This window comes from Bombina bombina, chromosome 5 (assembly GCF_027579735.1).
Source record: "Bombina bombina isolate aBomBom1 chromosome 5, aBomBom1.pri, whole genome shotgun sequence".
Lineage (NCBI taxonomy): Eukaryota > Metazoa > Chordata > Amphibia > Anura > Bombinatoridae > Bombina > Bombina bombina.
The window spans coordinates 576,504,549-576,527,619 of NC_069503.1; the positions used below are offsets into that span (position 1 = coordinate 576,504,549).

At 37.1% G+C, this 23,071-nt stretch overlaps 1 protein-coding gene across 2 annotated transcripts in view; it reads right to left on the bottom strand.

Moving 5' to 3' along the window:
• Positions 1 to 23,071, bottom strand: part of LOC128660597 (collagen alpha-1(XV) chain) — a 674,535-nt gene that overhangs the window by 100,454 nt on the left and 551,010 nt on the right. For both annotated transcript variants that reach the window (XM_053714523.1, XM_053714522.1), the window contains exons 29-31: positions 9,819 to 9,887; positions 8,789 to 8,830; positions 304 to 337 (exon numbers count right to left, since the gene is read on the bottom strand). In XM_053714523.1, coding sequence (XP_053570498.1) covers positions 304 to 337; positions 8,789 to 8,830; positions 9,819 to 9,887 — 145 coding nt within the window. The remainder of the gene's footprint in view (positions 1 to 303; positions 338 to 8,788; positions 8,831 to 9,818; positions 9,888 to 23,071) is intronic.

A 23,071-nucleotide genomic window follows, 5' to 3' on the forward strand; every position in this document is an offset into this window, starting at 1 on the left:
CTAGTGACTGAGGAGCTAGCTGAACACGTCTGGTGAGCCAATCACAAGAGGTATATGTGCAGTCACCAATCGCCAGCTAGATACCATCAATGCATTGCTGCTCTTGAGCCTACCTACTGTAGGTATCATTTTAAACAAAGAATACCAAAGTAACAAAGAACATTTTATAATAGAAGAAAATTGGAATGTTATTTAAAATTGCCTGCACTATCGGAATCACGGAGATATCATTTTTACTTTGCTGTTTCTTTAAGCTGTCTGTTTTGCCAGGACTGTATTTAAAATATAATAAAATACACCTACCACACATACTGACAACACCTTCAGGAGTTTCTACCTGCAGAAGACAAACTGTTAATATAGAATATTTAGATTACCAACTAACAATATATTGCATTACATGTTACAACAGAAGGTTTAATCAAAGAAGATACACAGCATAAACAGGCCATATGACAAAGCAGTTTATATGGTTTATAGAGAAGAATTTCAAATAGTTCCTTGTTTTTTTTTCTCAAGTTCCATTCTTCAGTAATTTTGCTCTGTAAGGCAGAGATCCGGAAGCCTGTGTAATTATCTAAAGCTGATTTTCAATGTCCTGTTATAAAATCAAGGTCACGCAGATTTTTAAAAATAAGAAAATATAGGTCACTTGAGATGTCATAGCATAAATAAAATATTTGTAATGCAAAAAGCTTATCCCAGTAAGTGTGCCAACCATATTAAAATTCTCCTTCATATGACCTGCATTGATACATCCTCTTATTTTTAAATTAAGCAATATTAGTGAGAAATATAACTTTTCATACCAAAGACACATTAAATAAAACATTTCACTAGTATGTAGGTTGTGCTTAATGCGACTTCCCCTTTTAGTTTTCAAAGGACAATGTACTAAGGTTGTACTTTTTCGTTAAGAAAATGACACAGAATAAGCTCCAAGCATGTCAACTTGTTATCAAATTGCACTGTATTTTGTTAAGCAAATAATGCAGCACTATGGGTAAAGTTCTAATTGATATACTGATTAAAGTCATTTGTCTACAACTGCTAAACCACTCATAATGTCTTATAGTAGCAAAAAAAATAAAAATAATACATAACTTTATCTATACAGAGAAAAAGAAAATACCCAGTAAATAATTGCAAACTACCTTTGTACATTGTGCCTTTAGTAATTTGCATGCTCTCTCAACATTCACCATGCTGTTATTTAGATTTATGACACATTACCAAAAACGCAAACTTTTTTGTAAGAAGTCATGTTTAATTATGAATTCTTTTGACATTTTAAACAAGCCGTAATACAAGAAAAGGAATTTTGACACAATATAAATATGGCAGTCTGTATTTCCAAGGATTTAGCTTATAAAATATTTTCCATACCCATTCATTTTTTTTCTTTACTTTATAACTGATCTGTCAGTACTTGATGTTCTTTGTTAAATGTACAGAAGACATAATATAAAATGCTTTTAGTTAAAGTCACAAAGTTTCTTATATGTTTTTTTTTATGTAGCTGATTTAGGCAACTTATAAGTACTTTAAAATTCTAATTTATAGATTTTGATTTTTGGCTTCCTAGGGAGTATGAGACAAAACACATTTTTTTTACACAGAAGTAAAGGGTGTTTAAAGGGACATTATACACTCATTTTTTTCTTTGCATAGGCGTTTTATAGATGATCTATTTATATAGCCCATAAAGTTTTTTTTTTTTAAAAATGTATAGTTTTGCTTATTTTTAAATAACATTGCTCTGATTTTCAGACTCCTTTCCAAGCCCCTAAGTTTTATGTGAATACCGTCAGCTACCTTCTCCAGCTTGCTCCTGTTTGTGTAAAGGGTCTTTTCATATGCAAAAGAAGGGGGAATTGGGGAGGGTCTTATTTCCCACTTGCAGTGGGCTTTCCATCTCCCTTTTCAACAGAGCTAAACTGACAGCTTCTAAGTAAGTTTTTAAACAGTTTTATACTGGATTTTTATATCAGTATCTGTGCATCTTATTCTTTATAGTAGTGTCTTTTACATGCAGTTATATGAAAATGAGTGTATACTGTCCCTTTAATGTGCTTTTATGGTCTTGTTTTGGGGATAAATCAGAGTCATACATAAGTAATGGTCACTCATCTTTTTTTAATAATTGATTCCTAACAATAACGTCAATTCCAATCTTTCTGATTTTATTCATTTTATTTCATAAATTGGAAAAAGAAGAGCAGCTTTTGTTTAACTAAATACAATCTCCATTTTCCCACAATGGCACACGGAGCTTCCAATAATGGATGCTGATCGCTGAAATGGCATATGGATTAACCCCTTAATGACCAAGGACGTACGCCACACGTCCTCAAAAAAAAGACAGTTAATGACCGAGGACGTGTGGTGTACGTCCTTGGTCTGGAAAGCAGCTGGAAGCGATCCTGCTAGCTTCCAGCTGCTTTCCGGTTATTGCAGTGATGCCTCGATATCGAGGCATCCTGCAATAACCCCCCATGGCCATCCGATGCAGAGAGAGCCCTCTCTGCACCGGACATCGGTGGCCGGTATCGTTGGTGGGTGGGAGCAAGCCTGGAAGGCGGGTGGGTGGCCATCGATGTGCAGAGTAGAGGGAAGGGGGGCAGGATCGGGGGCGGGTCAGTCGGGAGCGCGCACGGGAGCTCGCGCGTGCACAGGGGGCGGCGGGCGGGCGCGTGCACGGGGCGGGAGCGGGAGGGAACCGCTACACTGCAGAAAAATAAAGTACCCAAGATGGCGCCCATTAAGGCAGAGGGGGAGGGTTAGAGAGCTGTTTAGTGGGGGATCAGTGAGGTTGGGAGCTAAGGGGGGATCCTACACAGCAGTATATGTAAATATGCTATAAAAAAACACACAAAAAAGCCCAAATATAGCTTTTATTTTAGTACTGGCAGAGTTTCTGCCAGTACTTAAGATGGCGGGTACAATTGTGGGGTGGGGGAGGGAAGTGAGCTGTTTGGGAGGGATCAGGGGGTCTCATGTTTCAGGTGGGAGGCTGAGCTCTACACTAAAGCTAAAATTAACCTTGCAAGCTCCCTACAAGCTACATAATTAACCCCTTCACTGCTAGCCATAATACACGTGTGAAATGCAGCAGCATTTGGCGGCCTTCTAATTACCAAAAAGCAACGCCAAAGCCATATATGTCTGCTATTTCTGAACAAAGGGGATCCCAGAGAAGCATTTACAACCATTTGTGCCATAATTGTACAAGCTGTTTGTAAATGATTTCAGTGAGAAACCTAAAATTGTGAAAAATTTAACGTTTTTTTTTTCATTTGATCGCATTTGGCGGTGAAATGGTGGCATGAAATATACCAAAATTGGCCTAGATCAATACTTGGGGTTGTTTACTACACTACACTAAAGCTAAAATTATACCTAAAAGCTCCCTACATGCTCCATAATTAACCCCTTCACTGCTGGGCATAATACACGTGTAGTGCGCAGTGGCATTTAGCAGCCTTCTAATTACTAAAAAGCAACGCCACAGCCATATATGTCTGCTATTTCTGAACAAAGGGGATCCCAGAGAAGAATTTACAACCAATTAAGCCATAATTGCACACGCTGTTAGTAAATAATTTCAGTAAGAAACCAAAAGTTTGTGAAAAAAATTAGTAAAAAAGTGAACGATTTTTTGTATTTAATCGCATTTGGCGGTGAAATGGTGGCATGAAATATACCAAAATGGGCCTAGATGAATACTTTGGGATGTCTACTAAAAAAAAATATATACATGTCAATGGATATTCAGAGATTCCTGAAAGATATCAGTGTTCTAATGTAACTAGCGCTAATTTTGAAAAATAATTGTTTGGAAATAGCAAAGTGCTACTTGTATTTATGGCCCTATAACTTACAAAAAAAGCAAAGAACATGTAAACATTGGGTATTTCTAAACTCAGGACAAAATTTAGAAACTATTTAGCATGGGTGTTTTTTGGTGGTTGTAGATGTGTAACAGATTTTGGGGGTCAAAGTTAGAGAAAGTGTGTTTTTTTCAATTTTTTCCTCATATTTTATAATTTTTTTATAGTAAATTATAAGATATGATGAAAATAATGGTATCTTTAGAAAGTCCATTTAATGGCAAGAAAAACGGTATATAATATGTGTGGGTACAGTAAATGAGTAAGAGGAAAATTACAGCTAAACACAAACACTGCAGAAATGTAAAAATAGCCTTGGTCCCAAACGGACAGAAAATGGAAAAGTGCTGTGGTCATTAAGGGGTTAATTGGGTTAATGGAGTTTGTGTGCGTTTGCAATTGGATAGACTGATGTTTTTGATTAGTGTTAAACAATCCTAATTCCTTTTGTATATGGACAAACTGGATAGGTTTGATCAATTATTTTTAAACATTTAGGGCCAGATTGTAAGTTAAGTGCAAAATATCGCTTTCGCCAAAGCGATATATGCTCTCCTCTTTGTATAATCTCAATTCCAAAAAACGCCAGCTGGACTTTTTATCAGCTGTCCAGAAAGCTATCCTCCGCAGTGATGTGGGGTCTCCGATAGGATTGTAGTGATACACAGACTGTGTGTAATCCTTTATGGCTCTGGCTCCCAGGAAACTGTAGATAAAGCGTAGCAGGTGATATCGGCAGTGAAAAATCACTCAGCATCAACAACTAAGTGGAGCTACCGCAGAGTGGAATAAAGTTGTGATGCCCAAAATCTTAAAAACAGATGGGCTTGATACACCTGATGAAGTGGTCAGCAAGACCGGGAAACGCATTGTGTATTATTTTCTTGTTTTATTAAAGCCTATCTGTTTTTAAGATTTTGGGCTTCACAACTTTATTCCACTCTGGGGTAGCTCCACTTAGTTGTTGATACTGAGTGATTTTTCACTGCCGATATCACCTGCTACTCTTTTTATTTACAGTTTCTCTGTGGAGTCTTTACCCGGTATTCACAGATCCTGGGAGACGGAGCCATAAAGGATTACACACAGTCTGTTTATCACTACAATCCTATCGGAGACCCCACATCACTGCAGGAGGATAGCTTTCTAGACAGCTGATAAAGGTCCAGCAGACATTTGTGGCACTTCTCAAGTGCTTTATACTTTGTAAGTATAATGGTTTTTCTTGCGTGTGCAAAGATCCAGAACCACTGATTGTGCACTATTGGCGCCCTCTTCTTTTCTACCTTTCTACAGATCATCCATTTTACTTGCTTTGCCATCAAGTTCGTGGAAGAAGTTTGCAGCCTATGGTCATATGATTTATCTTTATCCTGGATTTTTAGCTTCTACAAGGAGGTTTTTTTGGGCCCTGTGGGTCTTTTAAATGGGACTTTCTGAGGACTCTCATCACTTTTAAGTTTAAGTACAGGTTACATGTTATGTTGATGTTGTTTATTACAATTGTATTGCACCTGATGCACTATTAGCACAGAGATATCAATTGTATCTCTTTTTACGTATCACTGATATTTTGATATATCATATCACTTTATTATATACTTTCCTATTATAGGACCATGGTCACTTTAGGAGAGTGCACCACACTCACTGTTGGTTAGTCACTTATATATATATAATTGTTTTTTATACACTTGGCACTTATTATTTACTTAATAGGTGTTATATTTTAGATATTAATCATCTGATATTTCACCACTAGATGCATCTAACATCAATTCCAAAAAAGTTGGGACAGTATGGAAACTGCAAAAAAACAAACATAGAGAGTCATTTTTGAAAATTTAATTCATCCTGTACTATATTGAAAACACATTATTAACACATTATTTGATGTTTTACTTTGTGAGTTTATTGTATTTTTGAAAATATACAATAATTTCATATCTGATGACTGCAACACACTCCAAAAAAGTTAGTACAGTCTACTGTTTACCACTTTGTAACATCACCTTTTCTTTTAATAACACTTATTAAGCTTTTTGGCACTGAAGATACCAGTTAATTAAGTTTAGCAAGCAGAATTTTCCCCTGTACAGGGCCTTTTATGCCTTATTTTGTTCTTCATAATGCGCCACAAATTCTCAATCAGAGACAGGTCAGGACTGCAGGCCGGCCATTATAGCACCGGCACTCTCTGCTTACGCAACCATGCACTTGTAATACGGGCAGACTGAGGTTTGGCATTGTCCTGCTGGAAAATGCAGGGACGTGCCTGGAAAAGACGACGTCTGGATGGCATCATATGTTGATCCAAAATGTATATATATCTTTCTGCATTAATGGTGCCCTCACAGAGGTGTTTGCCATGAGCACTGACACCCCCCATACTATGACAGATGCTGGATTTTGGACCTGACACTGATAACAGCTTGGATGATCCTTTTCCTCTTTGGCCCGGAGAACACGATGGCTGTTTTTTCCAAAAAACTATTTGAAATGTTGACTCGTCGGACTACAAAACACGATTCCACTGTGCTACTGTCCATCTCCGATGAGACCGAGCCCAGATAAATTGGCGGTGCTTCTGGACAGTGTTGATGTATGGCTTCTGCTTTGCATAGTAAAGTCTTAACTTGCATCTGTGAATGGTTTTGACTGACAAAGATTTACCAAAGTATTCCCGAGCCCATGTCAGGATATCCATTACAGACTCATAACGGTTTTTGAGACAGTGACGTCTGAGGAATTGGTTTTCGGCCTTACCCTTTATGCACCAAGATTTGACTGGATTCCTTGAATCTTTTAATTATATTGTGCACTGTAGAAGGTGAAATGCCCAAAATCCTCTTTGGGGAATGTTGTTCTGAAAGTGTTAGATTATTCGCTGACGGATCTGTTGGCAGATTTGCGAGCCTCTACTCATCCTTGCTCTTGAAGGACTAGGCCTTTTTTTGAGGCTCCTTATATACTATGATTACACAACTTCCTCACCTGTTTCACATCACCTTCTTATTTCAACTTGTCACATCGGTATTAGTCCTAAATTGCCTCTGTCCCAACTTCTTTGGAAAGTGTTGCAGTCTTCAGATTTGAAATAAGTGTATATTTAAAAAAATACATTGTTTACAAAGTAAGACAACAAATAATATGTTAATAATGTGTTTTCAATATAGTACAGGGTAAATTTGAATTTTCAAATGACTTTTTGTTTGATGTTTTGCATTTTCCATACTGTCCCAACTTTTGTGGAATTGAGTATATATATATATATATATATATATATATATATATATATATATATATATATATATATATATATATATATATATATATATATATATTGCATGCATGTATATTTTTGGGTTGTATATAAATATTAGAAAAAAAGGGAATATTAAATCAGCCTTTAAAGAAACCACACATACCCAACACACATATATAGCCCTTCAATATGGTTCCTCTTACAATAAAAACAAACGTTGTATTTCAGCATGGGGGTATAATATTCATAATACTTCCCTTTCTGCATCTAACTTAATTTCATACAATGCCTGTCATGATCATGAGGTAAAATATACTTTACCTGTAATGTTTCACTGTGGCACATCTTGATTGTAACACTTAATTGTGGCGTCTCTCTCTGTGACACATTTGACATAATACACTTTGCCTGGCACTTTCCCTATATTACACTTTATCTGCATTTCAAAACTGAAGTCCTCAAATGTCACCAACAGATAAGATGTATATAGAACAACTGAACTAGAGATATCTAAAATTGTTAAACATATACCCATATTAAGAAATGTTCTTTTGTTTTCTTAAAGGGACATTAAATACTTTGAGATGATAATATAAAATGATCAATTATATATATATATATATATATATATATATATATATATATATATAACTCTGTAATATACGTTCAAATTTTTGTTTTGTCCCCTTTTCCTGCAATTCCATTCTGAAATTGTGACCTTTTCAGTTCCTGTTAGAAGAGTAAGTGCAGAACACTGTTATTTTCCACACAGCCATTGGTTGCAGACTCTAGTGACCTATTTATAACTATCCCTAATTCGCCATAGCAGAGAAGGTAACCTTAGTTACAACATGGCAGCTCCCGTTGTTTTATAGACACTTATTTTGTCAATATTTAATCAGCTAATGAAACTTTAAAAAAATACATCTTCATGTTATTCTCAGACTAATCTTTTCTTTGAATGCATCATTCTATCTAGTATTTATTTAGTGTGTAATAAACAATAACTTTTTCATTTTGAAAATGCCTTTGTGTAGTATGTTTTAGTTACTTGAAAGTTGTTCCTATCAGTATTACACACACTATATCCCTAGACTGCCCTTTATAGGTAGGTACAGAACACCAATGATCTGGTTTATTTCCTCAGACTGCCCCTATAGGTGCAAGCAAGACTGACACAATTAATCTGGTTGGATCACGTTAAGCTGTTCAGTGCTACACTCTCATTTGCCCAAATAAGTTACATTGGTTCACATGAAAGTTGAAAGTAATGTGAAATAAGAATAGACCTTATCATACTTACACAGAAGACCTGGCATACTTACTATGTAACATATTGAAATTAATTCATTTTTATGTGTGTAAGGGATCATTAGGTTTTGAAATGGAAATTAAAGAAATTTAACAAACAAAAATCAATATTTTGTGTCACTTGTTTTAAAGACACTGTCTGTACATTGGATTCATTGAAATATCCAATACATTACTCATTATTATGATATACACTTTAGGTTAGAGTGGCAAAACATGCAGGTTAGTGAAATAAAGTGCATGGCACACATTTGAAAAACTGAATAGCTCTGGACACTCAATAGACAGAATGAAGATTAGATGAGGTGTCTTTTGGACTTACAGGAATTTTGCAGTTTGGTCTGGTAGGAACTGGAAAAATAGTCTATCAGAAATTCAGAAAAAGATACAGTAGGTTTACAATGGATCAATGTAACAGATGGTAAGGGTGTAACAAAACTTAAAACTGGTAAAACACTTAAAGGAACAGTCTACAATATAATTTGTATTGTTTTAAAAGATAGATAATCCCTTTATTAACCATTCCCCAGTTTTGCCCTCGGGTGTGAACACAATGTTATCTATATGACCTACATGAACTAGCAGTCTCCTGTTGTGAAAAGCAAATAAAAAAACATGTAATAAGAGGCGGTCTGTAGTGGCTTAGAAACAAGGAGACATTTAGAGGTTTAATGTTATAAAGTATATTAATATAACAATATTGGTTGTGCAAGCTGGGGAATGGGTAGTAAAGGGACCATCTTTTTAAACAATTTTAGTGTAGGCTGTCCCTTACTTAATAGTTGTGCAATCATATAGCTATGAAAAGACATAGGCCCATATTTATCAAGCTCCATACGGAGCTTGAAGGGCTGTGTTTCTGGCGAGTCTTCAGACTCGCCAGAAACACAAGTTATGAAGCAGCGGTCACAAAGACCGCTGCTCCATAACCTGTCCGCCTGCTTTGAGCAGGCGGACAGACATTGACGGAAATCAACCCGATTGAGTTGATTGACACCCCCCTGCTGGTGGCCGATTGGCCGCGAGTCTGCAGGGGGCGGCATTGCACCAGCAGCTCTTGTGAGCTGCTGGTGCAATGCTGAATACGGCGAGCGTATTGCTCGCCCTATTCAGCGAGGTCTGGCGGACCTGATCCGCAGTGTCGGATCAGGTCCGCCAGACCTTGATAAATATGCCCCCTAGCATTAGGTGATGTGTATAAGCTCTGATAATGGAGGGTCATGTTATGCAGTGATGAAAGAAAAATAAAGGTCTACTCAAAAACTAAACAAACAAAATAAAAAATGACTTTATGTTGCATCCCAAGTGTCTATCTCCATAGCTATTATTATAGGTAAAAGTGTTGTACTTACTCCTTTTATATTCAAAACAGGTCCAGGGAGACCTGGAGGTCCAGGTGGTCCTGGAAGTCCACGAGGGCCCTGGAATACAAACCATAAAACATCAGAAATACTTTACCACCTCTGATTCTGATGCACTCTCAGGTCTAATTAATTTTGTATTCATGTTTCACTTATTTTCATACAAACATCTTTTTTTGATATTATTGATGCACAGTACAATATTTGAGAGCAAAATGACCCTTTAAACATCTCTTGCTTATGTGTAAAAAATAAATAAAATAATGGTGCTTTCTCTCACTCCCTAGAGAAGCCAAAAAGCAAAATCTGTTACCTAGGTTTTCAAAATGCTGAAAATCGCCTAAATCAGCTCTTAGATTTTCAGCAAAGAATTTGCTTTTTGGCCCTTTAGGGAGCGTGGGGCATGTACAACGTTTACAAAAAAACAAGAGCTGTTTACATTTCTTTCTTTTAACCATCCTGTATAATAGCCCACTGCCTTGCCCAAGGAAGCGAGCGATTATTGTGGAAAAATGTTTTACTAAAATTTTGGAGAGTGTAACCCAAGACCTAAAGTGTAACAGACTTCTGCACTTTTGTACGGTTCGGGCAGTTTAGTTAGGTTTGTAGAATTAAGCAAAATTCAGCTGACCCAGCACTGGCCTTGCATTTCCTCTTAGTTTAAGAATTTACTAAAACATACATTTGGATATTAAAGAGACACAGAGGTCAAAATGAAGTTTTCATGTTTCAGATAAAGAGTTCATATTTAAAAAAAAAAAAAGAAACTTTACAATTCACTACTATTATGAAATTTACCTCTTTCTCTTGATAGTCATTTCCTCTCCTTGGTGGCATACTGAGGTAGACTCAGGAGCGTGCACGTCTTGAGCAATACATGGCATAGCCATAAATTTAGGGCTCAAGACCCATGCTCGCCACTGAGCCTTCCTCAGTATTCTTTCAAGGAAAAGGTCAATGTTTTAACAATGAATATTAAGAGAGAGAGTTCCTTTGGTATCAGAAATACATTTACATATATATATATATATATATATATATATATATATATATATATATATATATATATATTTTAATCTGAATTATAAAAATGTAATTTTGACTTCCATGACAACAAAGTTTGAAATGTTTCCTACTGAAAGTAAATTGGGACATTTGCGTTGATGATGGAAACTGTGGGAGGGACAGAGGCAACATCCCAACCCATGACAATTCCATAAAATCCAGGAAGGTTGGGAGGCATATGTACGGGTGCATCACATTTTAAAGGTGTAGATCAAGATTAAAGGTAACAAGAGGGGGATTCAATTTTTTAATGGTAAGCGCTGCAGAATCTGTTGGCGCTCTACAAATAACCGATAATAATAATAATAATAATAATAATAATAATAATAATAGGTACTGCCTTCACCCTTGATAGTAAGTACAGTGGTCAGTGTATTACATTTCCAAACATTTATGGTTAAGAGCCATCAAGTTTAGTGAATTTGGTGAGATTTGAGAAATGTGCAAAAACATGAAGCAAGGCCAAAATGTGTGTTAGAATTAAAGGGAAATGTTACTCATTTGCTAAGTTAAAGTGATGGTAAACTCTGCTATTGCTAAGTTCAAGAATTAATTTCAAATGTTTATATGTAATTTTATTAAAAATTATCTTTATTCACAAACCCTTGTTGCGCCGCCTCGCTCCGCCCCTCTTATTTAGTTGCCTGAATAAACTTGAGGCTTACCTATTCTCCACCCTCTCTACACATCAGACAATTTGCGCGCTCCCGACTCTGACATTTCAAACGCATGCGCATTGGAGCAAATGACGTATACCAAGTAAACATTGAGTCACGAGATTTAATGTTTACTTGGTTCAGTCTGAAGTAAAAGTTTGACTGGATAGAGAGTGCGAGCGATAGGTCCCTTCTAAAACGAGCATACTTGCCTAAAACCAAAATATAAGTAAGCCTATAAGCGCATGCGTTGAAAATACATGAACGCGCAAAATTGGCGTAGCTGTTTAACACTCCTGATTGGTTGGCCTTATGCTGCGAAGAATGCAAGACTGCACTTGCATAAATCATGTTGCATAGAAGTAAGCCTGTCTGGCGACAGGCTTACTGATTGGTAGAATAAAATAAACAATCAATGTGACGTCGAAGGGGGCAGGAGATAGACGGCATTAGACAGAGCGATTAGACAAGGATTTGTAAGTGTTGTTACATACATAAAATTACATGACATTGTGTTTGTAAATTGAATGTATTGTAACAATAGCAATATTATAATCAATATATACTGAGTTTACCATCCCTTTAAATGAAGGTGATACAGCACATATGTAAAAAGCTGAGAAGAAAATATCACATAAGCATCTCTATGTAAAAAAGGAAGATATGTTACCTTAAAATTTCCTAAAGGGACAATAACCAAAACAGTAGGCAAAACATTCATCAAACGTTCCCCTACCTCTGCTCCTCTTTATATTGTAAAACATTTCAGATTTAACAAGTTTTTATTATAACACATGATGCAGTTTAATAATTAATTATTTTTTTAGGAGGCAATGCATAGTGATGTCGCGAATAGTTCGCTGGCGAATAGTTCCCGGCGAACATAGCTTGTTCGCGTTGGCCACGGCGGGCGAACATATGCGATGTTCGATCCGCCCCCTATTAGTCATCATTGAGTAAACTTTGACCCTGTATCTCACAGTCTGCAGACACATTTCAGCCAATTAGCAGCAGACACTCCCTCCCAGACCCTCCCAGCTCCTGGACAGCAGCCATTTTAGATTCATTCTGATCCTGCATTCTTAGTGAGAGGAGGGATAGTATAGCTGCTGCTGATTTTATAGGGAAATTGATAGCTAGGCTAGTGTATTCAGTGTCCACTACAGTCCTGAAGGATTCATCTGATCTCTGCTGTAAGGACAGCACCCAAAAAAGCCCTTTTTAGGGCTAGAACATTTTTTTTTTTTGCCTGTGTAATTTTGACTGTGAAACATCAGTCTGCTAGTGTAATCTAATTGCAGTTGCCTGCCTGCAGTGCCACCACTCATATCTGTTGTAACAGTAGTGTACATTTTGTAAAAAAAAACTTTTTTGACTGTGAAAAATCAGTCTGCTAGTGTAATCTATAAGCAGTTGCCTGCCTCCCAGCGTGTGTGCCAGGCCCACTTGCCAACTAGTGCCACCACTCATATCTGTTGTAACAGTAGTGTAAATTTAAAAAAAAAAAACTTTTTTGACTGTGAAACATCAGTCTGCTAGTGTAATCTAATTGCAGTTGCCTGCCTGCCAGCGTGTGTGCCAGGCCCACTTGCCAACTAGTGCCACCACCGATATCTGTTGTAACAGTAGTGTAAATTTAAAAAAAAAAAAAAATTTTGACTGTGAAACATCAGTCTGCTAGTGTAATCTAATAGCAGTTGCCTGCCTGCCTGCCAGTGTGTGTGCCAGGCCCACTTGCCAACTAGTGCCACCACTCATATCTGTTGTAACAGTAGTGTAATTTTGTAAAAAAAACTTTTTTGACTGTGAAACATCAGTCTGCTAGTGTAATCTAATTGCAGTTGCCTGCCTGCCAGCGTGTGTGCCAGGCCCACTTGCTAAGTGCCACCACTCATATCTGTTGTAACAGTAGTGTAATATTTTTTTAAAAAAAACTTTTTTGACTGTGAAACATCAGTCTGCTAGTGTAATCTAATTGCAGTTGCCTGCCTGCCAGCGTGTGTTCCAGGCACACTTGCCAACTAGTGCCACCACTCATATCTGTTGTAACAGTAGTGTAATTTTTAAAAAAAAAAAACTTTTTTGACTGTGAAACATCAGTCTGCTAGTGTAATCTAATTGCAGTTGCCTGCCTGCCAGCGTGTGTGCCAGGCCCACTTGCCAACTAGTGCCACCACTCATATCTGTTGTAACAGTAGTGTAAATTTAAAAAAAAAAAACTTTTTTGACTGTGAAACATCAGTCTGCTAGTGTAATCTAATTGCAGTTGCCTGCCTGCCAGCGTGTGTGCCAGGCTCACTTGCTAAGTGCCACCACTCATATCTGTTGTAACAATAGTGTAATATTTAAAAAAAAAAAACTTTTTTGACTGTGAAACACTTGCGTGTGTGCCAGGCCCACTTGCCAACTAGTGCCACCACTCATATCTGTTGTAACAGTAGTGTAAATTTAAAAAAAAACAAACTTCAGTCTGCTAGTGTAATCTAATTGCAGTTGCCTGCCTGCCACCGTGTGTGCCAGGCCCACTTGCTAAGTGCCACCACTCATATCTGTTGTAACAGTAGTGTAAATTAAAAAAAAACAAAAAACTTTTTTGACTGTGAAACATCAGTCTGCTAGTGTAATCTAATAGCAGTTGCCTGCCTGCCAGTGAGTGTGCCAGGCCCACTTGCCAACTAGTGCCACCACTCATATCTGTTGTAACAGTAGTGTAATTTTAAAAAAAAAAAAAAACTTTTTTGACTGTGAAACATCAGTCTGCTAGTGTAATCTAATAGCAGTTGCCTGCCTGCCAGCGTGTGTGCCAGGCCCACTTGCCAACTAGTGCCACCACTCATATCTGTTGTAACAGTAGTGTAAATTTTATAAAAAAAAACTTTTTTGACTGTGAAACATCAGTATGCTAGTGTAATCTAATTGCAGTTGCCTGCCTGCCAGCGTGTGTTCCAGGCCCACTTGCCAACTAGTGCCACCACTCATATCTGTTGTAACAGTAGTGTAAATTTAAAAAAAAAACTTTTTTGACTGTGAAACATCAGTCTGCTAGTGTAATCTAATAGCAGTTGCCTGCCTGCCAGCGTGTGTGCCAGGCCCACTTGCCAACTAGTGCCACCACTCATATCTGTTGTAACAGTAGTGTAATTTTTTTAAAAAAAAACTTTTTTGACTGTGAAACATCAGTCTGCTAGTGTACTCTAATAGCAGTTGCCTGCCTGCCAGCGTGTGTGCCAGGCCCACTTGCCAACTAGTGCCACCACTCATATCTGTTGTAACAGTAGTGTAAATTTAGTAAAAATAACTTTTTTGACTGTGAAACATCAGTCTGCTAGAGTAATCTAATTGCAGTTGCCTGCCTTCCAGCGTGTGTGCCAGGCCCACTTGCTAAGTGCCACCACTCATATCTGTTGTAACAGTAGTGTAATTTTTTTTATTAAAAAACTTTTTTGACTGTGAAACATCAGTCTGCTAGTGTAATCTAATTGCAGTTGCCTGCCTGCCAGCATGTGTGCCAGGCCCACTTGCCAAGTAGTGCCAGCACTCACTCATATCTGTTGTAACAGTAGTGTAAATTTAAAAAAAAATACTTTTTTGACTGTGAAACATCAGTCTGCTAGTATAATCTAATTCTAGTTGCCTGCCTGCCAGCGTGTGTGCCAGGCCCACTTGCCAACTAGTGCCACCACTCATATCTGTTGTAACAGTAGTGTAAATTTAAAAAAAAAAACTTTTTTGACTGTGAAACATCAGTCTGCTAGTGTAATCTAATTCTAGTTGCCTGCCTGCCTGCAGCGTGTGTGCCAGGCCCACTTGCCAACTAGTGCTACCACTCATATCTGTTGTAACAGTAGTGTAAAAAATGTAAAAAAAAACTTTTTTGACTGTGAAACATCAGTCTGCTAGTGTAATCTAATAGCAGTTGCCTGCCTGCCAGCGTGTGTGCCAGGCCCACTTGCCAACTAGTGCCACCACTCATATCTGTTGTAACAGTAGTGTAAATTTAAAAAAAAAAAAATTTTGACTGTGAAACATCAGTCTGCTAGTGTAATCTAATTGCAGTTGCCTGCCTGCCTGCCAGCGTGTGTGCCAGGCCCACTTGCTAAGTGCCACCACTCATATCTGTTGTAACAGTAGTGTAATATTTTTTTTAAAAAACTTTTTTGACTGTGAAACATCAGTCTGCTAGTGTAATCTAATTGCAGTTGCCTGCCTGCCAGCGTGTGTTCCAGGCACACTTGCCAACTAGTGCCACCACTCATATCTGTTGTAACAGTAGTGTAAATTTTTTTAAAAAAAACTTTTTTGACTGTGAAACATCAGTCTGCTAGTTAGCAAAGAAAGAGAAAGTATACACTTCTAGCACTCCTAGGTCTTATAAATAAATTGAATCTAACTGGATGATACAAATTATTCCCTAAGGAATAAGTGGAAGGGGAGAAAACAGATTTCAAATTAAAATATAACTTTTATTGGGTTACGTTAAAAATAGGAATACACGTAAAATCACTCTTAAGCACCGATTTTCCTGATGTCAGCAAACAAGTACAAGTAAAGGTTATTGCTCCTAGTACTTTAGTGTTAAATGTGGGCTGGAGTAAGGGCTGCTATATACTTGTATCTGGGGATCTGATACACCAAATTATTTGTGTCCAAAGTTACTAATTCTTATGTGAGAATTAAGCATATAATGTATTCTTATGTCTCCATGGTAATATATCTTAGCGAAGCTTGGTTTGAATTAAATAATGGGTATATAATTTTAATATTTCTGCTTGTTACCAGATGATATTATATATACCCAATTTATTATTTTGATTCTAAATAAAATCTCTTAACTCCGCTTTTTAGTATTCGCAGTTACCTACCAAAGGATTGAAGAGTAGGCTATTCCCTCCACAGTATCAAAAAGCTAACCTTCATAGATGCTTTTAAATTGTATCTGAATAATTGAACTGCATAATAATACAATTTTATCTTTATTGAGACAATGTATATTGTTGTTGTACTAAATAGACTTTTGTGTATTTGGTTTCTCTGCGGTTGTAAATGACGACCGTTGCTGTTTGGTGTGCTTAAACTTTAATTTCAAAAATTATGTTCTTTAGTCTCTGCACTTGAGCTGTATGTGCTTGATTATTTCGCAGATACCTTAGTTAAGTGGTGGACAGTATCACTGTTTTTGCTTACCAGAAACTACAGTTATTAAAAAAGTGCCCTAAATTGTTATATGTTGTTTTTGAGGGTAGTTGGATTCAGTTTGCTATTGCTCATAATATATATATATTTTTTTAAACTGGTTGTTTGGTCCAGTAAGTGGCGTGTGCTAAAGCTGTAGTTCAGGATATGCCTGAGTGGTATGTTACACGACTTGTGAATCATACATAGTTTGTATATTATGAACGAACTTCGGTAAAATTTGTCTGCTCACAGTTTCTTTAATACCAAAATAGGTCTCTGTGATGTGACAGTTAAATAATCTTATATGTCGCAACAATGGAGCTTATCTGATCCTATCATCACAGAATTAATTGAGTACCTATTTGGATAACTCACAGTGTACTGGTGATTAAATAGTGTAGTTTCTTAGTATAATGAAACGTATCTGTTCTCAGTGGCAACAGAGTTTAAGCAGATAGACGTTCAAAAATTCCGCTTGTGTTGTGAGTCTATAGAGTTATAACCTAATGTTCGTATCAGTTTCCACAATTACAGCAAATTATACTGGTCTGTGTACATTCCACCTTGCATACAAACAGGATTGCCCCAGAATGGCTTTATGCACTGCTCTGTTGTATAAGCCGTATTAACGGCGGAAATTATGCATACGTGATCAAGCTGCACTTAGTAATTTAACCCAAAGCTAATATGATAGCGCTCTGAATATATTTTGTGCACCTTGGTTTTGTAAAATAGAGCTATCTTACAACAAACGGTATCGTGGATGTATACCCAATGCAACTCGAAGTGAGTTTTAATTATTAGGAAGTAGCGCCAAACAAAGTTCTATTATTAAGTCTTTGTGTATTTTGCATATTGAAGTTAGCTAATACAGGAGGGATAGTACTTGCAATAATATTCGGTACCAGCACCATATATTTAACACATGGTTAAATCTGAGCGTTCATTATTAAGTGAAACCGTGGCTGACTACAGTAATTTGCGGTAGCTTAAGGCTGTCTAAAAACACAGGAGCTCCTAGGACTCCTCACCATTGCCCTATTGTCCCTAACATGTTTCGCAACTAAACGTTGCTTTTTCAAAGGTGAACGCGCCGCAATATGCGCGGCTTTTTAAGGCCGTTGGAAACACGCCCCCAATAGGCGTGTATTGTAATTCAGACCAATGATATGAGATAAGCTAATGATTGACATGTAGAGACGCATCTGAATACTACTGTTGTTAGAGCGGTTTATTTGATTCTAATTGCGAGCTTATTCTTGAATTCTTTCCCAAACCTAATAATAGATAATGATGCAAATATGGTATAGAAAAAGTAATTAATCTGTTCGAAATAGTTTTTATTTTCCAAATATGTTAACAGAGGTGGCTGATATTATATTAACCACAGTTACTCTGTGCAAAAGTTTGTATCATTATGACATACTATTTTCTTATCCTGAGGTGTTATTGTTTTATCATATTGATAGGTCTGATAACAGTAAAATCAGAACTATGCCTGGGATTGTGATATGTGTGAAACCTAATATATAATATGGGGATGTATATAATGTGAACTAACGTGTTAAATCGTGATTACAAACATTGGAAGGACAAATAATAAATGAAAAGGATTCATCAATAAAATACAGGAATAGATCAAGGAAGGGGAGGGGAAGTGTTTAAATTATAACATCAACCTAACTGGAATTGCTGTGTACTTATATTGTGCACAGGGGGGATTTTTAGACCCCTGAGGAGTGCAATCTCGTGTGTAGTTTTGGTCTTATAGAAGAAATATGAAAAAGGGATTTATTAACATAATATAGGTGCGTGAATAAACCATTAATAAAAAATCACGTTCAGTGGTGTTGAAGTGAGTGCACCATCACTTATCTAGTGACTTAGTGTATAAGTGTGTTTAAGTGTAACGTTGACGAATTAAGGTTTCTATGATTTGCTGTCTACCTTACATAGACAATCTGATTTTACAAGAAAGGAGTAAAATTATTTACTTCATTTAATCCATACGGTTGGACTGAATTCAAAAGAAAGATCCATTTGCTCTCCGCTCTGAGTAGGACGTTCTCTACATTACCACCTCTTATGCCCAAATGTATTTTCTGGATCCCAAAGCATTTTAGATCCGACTGTTTGGAATTGTGTCTTTTCAAGAAATGTCTAGCTACAGATGTCAAATTTTTCCCTTCTTGCAGATCTTTAGTTGCATTTTTTATATTCCTCAGATGTTCTTGGAGTCTTTGTCTTATTTTTCTTGTCGTCATACCAACGTATACCAGATTACATTTGCATTGTAAAACGTATATGACTCCTTCTGTATGGCAATTGATGTAGGATTCAATTTTATGGATTTTCCCAAAGTGGTCAGTGATTTCTTGTTTATTGACCATGAAGCTGCAAGTGCTGCATGTTCCGCATTTAAATGATCCTTTCTTAAAGGCTCCCAAAGTTCTTGGTCCCTGTAAGTGGCTGGGGCTGATAAGATCCTTTAGATTGCGAGTTCTTCTGAAACCAGTTTGTACTTTTTCTCCTACGATTTTGGAGATTACAGGATCAGAGGTTAGGATGTGCCAATTATTTTGCATAATATTAAGAACTTGAGAGCTTTTGGGGTTGTAAGTAGAGATAAATCTCACTTGTTCCTGTTTTGATTTAATTTTCGTTTTCAGCAGTTCATGTCTCATGGTATTTTTAGCTCTAAATTCTGCTTTTTTTATTGTTCTTTTGCTATAACCTCTTGAAATTAGTCTCTCCGTTAATTCTTTTGCTCTTATTTTGTAATTCTCTTCTGTGGAGCAATTGCGTCTCATCCTGAGGAATTCTCCTGTGGGGAGCGCTTTTACTGTGTTGGGGGCATGAGCACTTGTACTAAAAAGTAGACTGTTAGTAGCAGTTTTCTTACGATGGACATCTGTTTCCAATGTGCCTGTTATTGTTTTTGTAATTTTTAAATCCAGAAAGTCTATGCTTTCTTGACTTGCTTCATAGGTCAATTTGATGTTTAGTGTGTTGGTATTCAGTTTGGCCATGAATTGGTCCAATTCTGCACGAGTGCCTTCCCATAGGAAGAGCACATCGTCTATGTATCTCATCCATAACGGTATTTTATTTAAATCCTCAGTATTGTCATCTGAGAACACATGTTTTTGCTCCCACCAGCCAAGAAAGAGATTAGCATAGGTGGGGGCACAGGCGGTGCCCATTGCCGTGCCTCTGGTTTGAAGGTAAAAGCCATTATCAAAAGTAAAGAAATTGTGTGTCAAAATGAATTTTAGCAGTTGTAGAATAAAACTATCATGAGCTGGGTCTTCCTCAGATCCCATAGAGAGAAACCACTGTACAGCTTCTATACCAAGATTGTGATTTATACAGGTATATAGTGTAACTGTAGTTTCTGGTAAGCAAAAACAGTGATACTGTCCACCACTTAACTAAGGTATCTGCGAAATAATCAAGCACATACAGCTCAAGTGCAGAGACTAAAGAACATAATTTTTGAAATTAAAGTTTAAGCACACCAAACAGCAACGGTCGTCATTTACAACCGCAGAGAAACCAAATACACAAAAGTCTATTTAGTACAACAACAATATACATTGTCTCAATAAAGATAAAATTGTATTATTATGCAGTTCAATTATTCAGATACAATTTAAAAGCATCTATGAAGGTTAGCTTTTTGATACTGTGGAGGGAATAGCCTACTCTTCAATCCTTTGGTAGGTAACTGCGAATACAAAAAAGCGGAGTTAAGAGATTTTATTTAGAATCAAAATAATAAATTGGGTATATATAATATCATCTGGTAACAAGCAGAAATATTAAAATTATATACCCATTATTTAATTCAAACCAAGCTTCGCTAAGATATATTACCATGGAGACATAAGAATACATTATATGCTTAATTCTCACATAAGAATTAGTAACTTTGGACACAAATAATTTGGTGTATCAGATCCCCAGATACAAGTATATAGCAGCCCTTACTCCAGCCCACATTTAACACTAAAGTACTAGGAGCAATAACCTTTACTTGTACTTGTTTGCTGACATCAGGAAAATCGGTGCTTAAGAGTGATTTTAAGTGTATTCCTATTTTTAACGTAACCCAATAAAAGTTATATTTTAATTTGAAATCTGTTTTCTCCCCTTCCACTTATTCCTTAGGGAATAATTTGTATCATCCAGTTAGATTCAATTTATTTATAAGACCTAGGAGTGCTAGAAGTGTATACTTTCTCTTTCTTTGCTAAATACGGTTTTATACACAGCACCCACATCCTGACAAATTATTGAATAAGTGTAGGAATTAAGGTCTCATACGTTAGTAGTGCCATTGGTTTCTTTTCAAATTTCTATCAGTCTGCTAGTGTAATCTAATAGCAGTTGCCTGCCTGCCAGCGTGTGTGCCAGGCCCACTTGCCAACTAGTGCCACCACTCATGTCTGTTGTAACAGTAGTGTAAAATTTTTTTTAAAAAACTTTTTTGACTGTGAAACATCAGTCTGCTAGTGTAATCTAATTGCAGTTGCCTGCCTGCCAGAGTGTGTGCCAGGCCCACTTGCTAAGTACCACCACTCATATCTGTTCTAACAGTAGTGTAAAAAAATTTTTTTTAAACTTTTTTGACTGTGAAACATCAGTCTGCTAGTGTAATCTAATTGCAGTTGCCTGCCTGCCAGCGTGTGTGCCAGGCCCACTTGCCAACTAGTGCCACCACTCATATCTGTTGTAACAGTAGTGTAAATTTTAAAAAAAAAACGTTTTGACTGTGAAACATCAGTCTGCTAGTGTAATCTAATTGCAGTTGCCTGCCTGCCAGCGTGTGTGCCAGGCCCACTTGCCAACTAGTGCCACCACTCATATCTGTTGTAACAGTAGTGTAATTTTTTTTTTAAAAAACTTTTTTGACTGTGAAACATCAGTCTGCTAGTGTAATCTAATTGCAGTTGCCTGCCTGCCAGCGTGTGTGCCAGGCCCACTTGCCAACTAGTGCCACCACTCATATCTGTTGTAACAGTAGTGTAAATTTAAAAAAAAAAACTTTTTTGACTGTGAAACATCAGTCTGCTAGTGTAATCTAATTCTAGTTGCCTGCCTGCCAGCGTGTGTGCCAGGCCCACTTGCCAACTAGTGCCACCACTCATATCTGTTGTAACAGTAGTGTAATTTTTTAAAAAAAAAAACTTTTTTGACTGTGAAACATCAGTCTGCTAGTGTAATCTAATTGCAGTTGCCTGCCTGCCAGCGTGTGTTCCAGGCACACTTGCCAACTAGTGCCACCACTCATATCTGTTGTAACAGTAGTGTAATTTAAAAAAAACAAAAACTTTTTTGACTGTGAAACATCAGTCTGCTAGTGTAATCTAATTGCAGTTGCCTGCCTGCCAGCGTGTGTGCCAGGCCCACTTGCCAACTAGTGCCACCACTCATATCTGTTGTAAAAGTAGTGTAAATTAAAAAAAAAAAAAAACTTTTTTGACTGTGAAACATCAGTGTGCTAGTGTAATCTAATAGCAGTTGCCTGCCTGCCTGCCAGTGTGTGTGCCAGGCCCACTTGCCAACTAGTGCCACCACTCATATCTGTTGTAACAGTAGTGTAAAGTTTTAAAAAAAAACTTTTTTGACTGTGAAACATCAGTCTGCTAGTGTAATCTAATAGCAGTTGCCTGCCTGCCAGCGTGTGTGCCAGGCCCACTTGCCAACTAGTGCCACCACTCATATCTGTTGTAACAGTAGTGTAAATTTAAAAAAAAAAAAATTTTTGATTGTGAAACATCAGTCTGCTAGTGTAATCTAATTGCAGTTGCCTGCCTGCCAGCGTGTGTGCCAGGCCCACTTGCTAAGTGACACCACTCATATCTGTTGTAACAATAGTGTAATGTTTAAAAAAAAAAACTTTTTTGACTGTGAAACACTTGCGTGTGTGCCAGGCCCACTTGCCAACTAGTGCCACCACTCATATCTGTTGTAACAGTAGTGTAAATTTAAAAAAAAAAAAAACTTCAGTCTGCTAGTGTAATCTAATTGCAGTTGTAAGCCTGCCAGCGTGTGTGCCAGGCCCACTTGCTAAGTGCCACCACTCATATCTGTTGTAACAGTAGTGTAAATTTAAAAAAAAAAAAACTTTTTTGACTGTGAAACATCAGTCTGCTAGTGTAATCTAATAGCAGTTGCCTGCCTGCCAGTGAGTGTGCCAGGCCCACTTGCCAACTAGTGCCACCACTCATATCTGTTGTAACAGTAGTGTAAATTTTTTTTTAAAAAAAACTTTTTTGACTGTGAAACATCAGTCTGCTAGTGTAATCTAATAGCAGTTGCCTGCCTGCCAGCGTGTGTGCCAGG